The sequence below is a fragment of the Lolium perenne genome, chromosome 4 (genome assembly GCF_019359855.2).
Source record: "Lolium perenne isolate Kyuss_39 chromosome 4, Kyuss_2.0, whole genome shotgun sequence".
Classification (NCBI taxonomy): domain Eukaryota; kingdom Viridiplantae; phylum Streptophyta; class Magnoliopsida; order Poales; family Poaceae; genus Lolium; species Lolium perenne.
The window spans coordinates 86407166-86414716 of record NC_067247.2 but is presented as its reverse complement, the minus strand read 5'-3'; the positions used below and the strand labels follow the sequence as shown (position 1 = coordinate 86414716).

General features: G+C 41.0%; 1 protein-coding gene across 1 annotated transcript; it reads right to left on the bottom strand.

Moving 5' to 3' along the window:
- Positions 1 to 704: 704 nt before the first annotated feature.
- On the bottom strand, positions 705 to 2321 carry LOC127293201 (uncharacterized). Its single transcript, XM_051322772.2, has 2 exons — positions 1832 to 2321; positions 705 to 1076 (listed from the first exon to the last, which is right to left on the bottom strand). Exons 1-2 carry the CDS (start codon positions 2225 to 2227, stop codon positions 906 to 908), a joined length of 567 nt encoding a protein of 188 aa, XP_051178732.1. The 5' UTR covers positions 2228 to 2321; the 3' UTR covers positions 705 to 905.
- Positions 2322 to 7551: the final 5230 nt, after the last annotated feature.

Genomic DNA, 7551 nt, shown 5'->3' with positions numbered 1-7551 from the left:
CAGAATTCAGGCTCCTTTTTCATACTATATGAGTCAAAGTTGTTGTTGTCTTTAGAAGGGAAAAAGGAGACCGATATGGTCTCAAATCAAGTACAAGAAAAGGCATGAAAATATAGCTCAAATTTATCACCACTAACGATATACATATTTCAGAAATTTCATTCAGGATCATCCGTGGTGAATTTCAGTACAAGATGATAACAAGCTAGTTTCAACTAGAATATAAACTGATATGTGTGCAAAAAAGTTCAAGGAAAAAATATAAGCATAAACTAAAGTGGAGCTGAATAATTGAATCATTACTAACCATTGATATTTTCTTTTATAATTTTAACACAAAATAGTTCAAGAGGAACTTTAGTACAGAGCAGAATGAGATTTGTGAAAATACATTCAGAATATACAATTTGTAGGTAGAGGACAGAAAAGTCACAAATTTGCTACTTAGGGCAATGTACAATGCAAGATGATTAGAAAGGTGCTTAGAACAATAAACTTCATTTAAGTACCGGTGCTTATTTATACTAGGTCAATGCCTAACTAGGCACCTCTCCTATACAAATAATCACTAGTGCTTTAGAAAAGGTTTGGTTTATTCTCGTAAGCACCCTTCTAAGCACCTAGCATCATGTAGGCAACCAATCAAGTACCAGAATAAATAAAATAATAAAAATGATAAAAGCATGGCAGGAACTCATCACCGCTAATAAGCCATCTACGTATTTTAATTTCAAAGTCGAATTATCCAACAGAAAATTCATTACATGGTGATGACCAGCTAATTTCCTTACCACTATGCTTTAAAGTTTCAACTGAACCTTGTACAAGTTTTACTGGCTATCTGCAGAGCCCTATAGCTCAAAGAGAAAGCCTTCGTTTCTTTGTGCGACGTCTCCTCGAGAATCCTACTCAAGCGATGGTGCTACCTCAGTTGGATTACCTTCAAACACATCAGATCCAGATGATTCTGCATCTTCGGGGAACTCCTGTGTTAGGGATTCCTTGAAAGAAGGAGTTTCCCTGAAGTCTGTTGCACCATCGTTGTATGTAGCCACAGCGAATCCACAAGCAACCAACTGCACAAGTATGCAACATTAATTGTTGGACATTAAGCAAGAATCCGTAGACATGTTTAATTCGCCGCTTGCATGAGGGTTAACATGGGTGGATTAATTTTGATGATATCAGAGGATGGGATCACATGCAAAGTTATCTCTACATATTGAGTGGACATCTGCAACGAACGGTGGTTAAGTTGATGCATGTCATAATGGCAATGATCAAACACTAGGGGTGACTCAACAATGTAATTTAACAAATAAGCCGTATGTCTTTAAGGAAACGCAAATAAATAACTTCTTGTGGGTATTTGAGTAATCTCACCGCACTAGCACTAGATGACTTGGAGTTCTAGACAACGGAAAGGAGGCACTTCTGCTCAGACTTGGAAAACAATTCAGTATCTCACCATACTAGTACAGACAATTATTAAATCATGTAGCGTGAACATTAATACCTCGTTGTTTACAAACATAAATGAATTCTGGAATAATTACTCGCGATCTAAACAATTTTACTGTTAGTCCTGCCTCCTCTCCCAGTGCCATGTCATGACTTCGAATTGGAGGGGCTGTTTCATGTGACTTGCACTTCCTAATTTCAAAACCATTCCAACATAGAGCTACTCAACTGCAAATCAAAATTATCTGGCGTAGAAAGAACTGAAAAGTGAACTCGATTTTCTTTTGAGAAACATTCAGATCCTACGTCACAGAGGGTGCTACAGACTACAGCGCGATGTAATGGAGGAGGAGGAGGAGGAGGTGCTCACGGAGAAGAAGACGCCGAACGCCCACATGTACTGCACGAAGAAGCCGAGGAGATCCCACTGGGATCCTTCCCAGAAGTCGACCTGCTTCGGGTCAGGCAGGTACGGCATCGGCTCCGTCGACACCTCGAACCCCAGCGGCTCCCCCTCCCACTCCACGCCCTCCCACGCCGAGGCGGAGTCGTCCTCCTCCGCGTCGGGGGTCTCGACGCCTCCGCGGCGCTTCTTGCCGCCGCGCTCCTCGAGGCGCCGCTGCGTGCGGGACGAGACGCCGGCCCGGCGCGCGAGCGCCACGTGCAGGGCGGCGCGGCGGCTCAGGAGCGGGGCGCCGGGAGGGAGGCGACGACGGGCAGCGGCGGTGGCCGTGCCGAACGGCGTGGGGGAGGCGAGGAGAGACATGAGGCCTGGAGCGCGGCAGTGGCTTTGCGCGACTGTGTGCACGGGCGCGGGGATGTGAGGTACTGAGCAGCGAGGTCACGTGGACAGCCCGGAGCGGGGAAGCCGTGCCAGGGCCGGGAAGAAGATCAGATAAGATTTTTTTGTTCAACTATTTGCATTTGACATAAACAATTTTGTTTCCATTTTCTGATTCTTTTTTTGCAAATGACTTGTATTACTCAAAACTTCAGGAATTACAAGAGGTTTGGAAAGTTTCAGCTAAGCCATCTGGAACAGAGGCTAGCCAAACTGCAGTTTTAGAACTAGTTGTAGCATAATTCGCCATAAAATGGCTGCTAATGTTCTGTCCTCTTTTAACATGAGTAATACAAGTTTGTTGGATCTTTAATAAAGTCTTTATTTCCTCTATCATCGACGTGTTTACCGATCTATGCAGCTCCTCATTCTTCACAAGGTTTATTATCTCCAAACAATCCACCTCCACAATGATAGATTGAGTACACCAATAAAGAGTTAGGGAAAGACCCTCCCGGACTGCACTCAATTCAGCTTCCAATGCATCTCTACATGCAGAGAGTTTCCGGCAAGATGATACTAGAATATCACCATTATGATCTCTAACAACAATGCCAGCACCTGCATCACCTTCTATTACAAAGGAACCATCAGTATTTAATTTGCACCAGCCCTCTGGGGGAGGGGTCCATTGCAGGTTCTGAACATTGTGTTCCAAATTGCATGTGTGAAACCTTTTCTCCTCAATATCAAGAATAAATTTCCCTTTGATAATATCTTCCACCGAATGATGCTTTACTTGGATCAAAGACTCTAGATAGCTCATTAGGAAACGCTTTGATACTTCTGTTGGTGGGGGTCTTTTATCATGAATCACCTCATTGCGAACGTACCAGCTGCGCCAAAGAGTCATCAACACCATATTGGTACTACTAGTATTTAGAGTGCCAACTAAATTGAGTAGCCAATCTGGGTCGGTATTTTGAATAGAGTTAATATCTGGTAGCTGCCAATTACCCGACATAGTAATCCAGAAATCCTTTGCTAATGGGTGGCGAAAGAAAGTACAGAAACTATCCTCAACCTCTATTCCACAAATAGGACATCGGTTTGTTACCTCCAGATTGCGCTTTAGTTTATTGCACCAAGCCGGGAGCAAATTAGTTGTAAGGCGCCAAGCAAAATTCTGAACTTTGGGCGGTACATCCGACTTAAAAATTCTATCCCAGATTTTCCTATCGCCACTTGGAGCAGTGCTAGATGATTCAGTAGATCGTCTCCAGGACTCATCCATTGCAAACCAATATGCACTTTTTACAGTGAATATGCCATGTTTTGAGGGTCCCCAAGCTAGATGGTCCGCATCAAGATGCCTCGATGGTTTAATCTTCGTAATTTCAATTATATCTACCGGCCTAAAATATTCATGGATAAGGTTCATCTTCCAATTAACGAATTGGTCAATCAGCTCAGTTACAAAACGAAGTCTGCACGTTCCTTTTTTGGAGACCAATCTGAATGATGGTGGCCGTGGAATCCAAGGATCCCTCCATATGCGAACAGATTGCCCATTGCCGACTCACCACACCAAACCTTTTTAAAAAAAATCAAGACCATAAGTGTTTTTTTGCCAAGTAGAGGAAGCGTTTAGAACTTGAGCACATAGGCTACCAGGTTTTGTGATTAACCTCCATGCTTGGCGAGCAAGGAGCGCCTGGTTGAAGACACGAAAGTCCCGAAATCCTAGACCGCCCTGCCTTTTTGGTTTTTGCATCTTCTCCCATGCCCTCCAATGAGTTTTCCTCTTGCCATCTTTTACACCCCAATAGAAGTTATGTACCAACTTGGTTAGGTCATCACAAACCGAAAACGATAGTTTGAAACGCCCCCATAATATATGTTGGCAGAGCTTGAGCAACAGCTTTAATAAAAACTTCCCTCCAGTTTCTGATTTTTTAACTCCTCCAGTTTTGACGACTAATATTGTTTGGTTGAATTGTATATACTAATCATGTGTGTAAATCTTTCTCAAAAAGTACTCTTCTTAGATTAAATATAATTTGGTTGGGATTTATGTTACAACACAAAATAAATGGTGATGAATGTATTTTGGATATTAAGAGGTTGGTATCCCAAATGAAAGCTTTGAGAAATCGAAGGGGTACCCAGAATAGTAAGATTCTTCTGATAATATTGTTGGGAACACGTCAAATTTGTACATTTTGCCCAAGGGGTACCCGGAATAGTAAGATTTTTCTGATATTAAGAAATATCCAAGAGGTACAAGCGTCAAAGCTTGGGGATGCCCAAGGCATCCCTTCTTCATCAACAAAGCATTTTCTAGACGCTATATTTTTATTGCTTCATATGCTATGTGTTGTTCTTTGAGCATATTTATTTGTGTTCTTAGTTTTCTTTTGTTTTGTTTGCTGTAGAATATGGGCATATTTGTTTTGGAGAATGACACACTCTGTTTTAATCGCATAGAACACTCTAGTTTTCACTCTTATTGTTTTGCGAGTGTTCTCTTTTGCTAGTATTTTGTTTAGATCTTGTTTTTCCACTGATATTTTGTTCAGAGCTTGTTAGTTTTATTTAGTTAGGTATGATTAGCTCTCTGGTCTTTATTGATTATTATCTATGAGAGTTGTTTCAAATAAATTGATTGGTGTTGGAGACGAGTAAAATGTTTCATGTTTATAGTGATGCAAAAGGAAGCTTATTTAGACTTTGCCATGTCATGTTGGATGTTATTTTGATTATATTCTTAGTAATTATTGTTATAGCATGACTTGTCTAAAATACCTGAGAGTGCTTAATGTGCCATTGAAAGAATTATGTATTTTTTCATCATATAAAGCATAATATTGTGGTATTCTCCTTTGATGCTTTATTGGGTTGACTTGGAACATACTTACACCATGTTATGACTACAAACCAGTCACCTAAAGCCTCTATGATCATTTAGATTTTAACTTATAATATCACTTTATGCTTTGATTAATAATGTTTTGTCGCTATGCATGATTATGGCCATTATTGCTCTCTTAGTTGGTCGCTCCCAGTTTTTTGCTAGCATTCGCCTATACTGAGTATGAGCTCTACTCGTGCATCCAACTACCAAAAACCAAAGTTTGCCAATTGTGTCCACCATACATACCTATATGTGGTGTTTCACCGCCACTCCAAAGTGAATTGCTTGTGTGCTACCTTTAAACCTTCAAACATTACTATCTATTTTGTGTTTTATTTTAGCTCATGAGGAAGTATTGGATGCTTTATTGTATTTTCATGATTTCATACCGTGACTAGCATGAATAATGCGATGGTCCTTAGTATTGCAAAAATAGCAAGGCAACTAGGTGTCCATCCCAAACAAAATATAAAATAAACAAATAGACAAATAAATCTCTGCACATTATGTACTGGAGAGATCCTAAATAATGGTGTGCAAATGGAAAACTACATGGGAGCCGCTCTTGAGGTTACTATATGAAAGGATGATAGATCATTTGATGCCATTCGTTGACATAGACATACATATCTATCAAAATATATTTTCAACACCTCTATTGCATTCAAAATAAAAAGCTCTACACATGAGTAATCTTTCTTCCCTCTGCGCAGGATCCTTCTTTTATTTTTATGTTGAGTCTTCATCTTCTTACTTTATGCACCAATTAAGAGAGCATAGTTGTCATTCTGTGTATAATGTGCATAGTCCCAAAATTTATTATTGATTGATTCATGATTATGCTATTGCTTGTTCTCAAATTACTTGTATCTAGTCACCCTTTGATCTTTAAAGGTGTCCTGGCATTTATGTGTTGCTACTTCATAAAGAACAAGCCGAGTACCACTTTGCTATGTTTTCTCTATGCTAAAAACAAACAGTTGCTCTCAGTGCATAATTATTCATGATCATTTGTTTGAGTTACTTTTCATGTTGTAACATAGTTGCTAAGTTCTGCTGTTAGAATTATATCTATCATGCCTATGTTTAGAGTACTTTGATCCCAGCTCACAATGCTTTATATGATTGATCAAGATTGTGTTAGCTTCATGTCACCTCAAAAAATATTTTCGTTATCACTTACCTACTCGAGGACGAGCAGGAGTTAAGCTTGGGAAAGCTGATACGTTGCAAACATATCTATAATTTTTGATGTCTCATGTTTCTTTTACACCAATTTCTATATGTTTTGTTTACACTTTGTTGCACTTTTATACATTTTCCGGAACTAAACTATTGACAAGATGCCAGAGTGTCAGTTCCCTGTTTTCTGTTTTCTGTTGCTTTGCATTTTAGAAAAGTTGTTGTTGACCACCAAAACCCACCGACGAGTAGCGACGGGCAACACGAAGAGCCGGGAGGCTCCCAGGACTGCTGGTGGGCCCTGGTCCCTCGGGCGACGGCCCGCAAAGCTCCGGCACGCACGTCCGATGCTGGTGCAAGGGCGTGCCACCTGACCTATACCTGGTCAGGAAGGTGATGGATTGCTTCGCCTAGTTTCCTGCATGGCATACACGTAAACATTAAATACGAGCCTCGAGCGGCTCTCAGGTTGTCCCGTGAATCGGCTCAAGGAGCCGATCCACCCATGATTCGTATGAGATCTACGATAACATGGTGGTCCTGCTTGATCAATATTAAGTTAAAACGATCTACGATGATCTAGGGTTTTCACCACATAACCGGAACGTCCTACACGTGATTGAGCCTGGCAGACACGAAAGGTGATAATAAACCAACTCTAGACAAGGCCTAAAAACCAACATGGAGCTGATTCCCGGAACATCTTCTCTAGGACTAGCAAACTATACCCTACGTGCTACTGGATCCTTCAACCCGTTTATAAGGCCTAACTATGGAGATATTAAACTAATCCTTGAAGAACAAGGAGCAACCGTAACGGATCAAATCTACTAAACAATGACTAAGCAGGGTGTCACCCTTGCACCTAAGATCGGTACAAGGGTGGCTAGATATCCAGGAATAGCATGACTAATCAAATACCTCGAGAAAGTACCGATGCTAACCCTAACATATCCACGATAACGGTGTTGCTCGCCATCAAAAAGGCTTCAGTACGAGCAACACATGAACAACAGATAAACAAGATTCTGCCTAGATCGCAAGATGCGATCTAGGCAGCATAGCGCTTACCCGGAAGAAACCCTCGAAACAAGGGGTGGCGATGCGCCTAGATTGGTTTGTTGTGAACGTGATCGTCTTCTTTCTCAATAACCCTAGATACATATTTATAGTCCGTAGACTTTCTAACGTGGGAATAATCCCAACCGTGTGC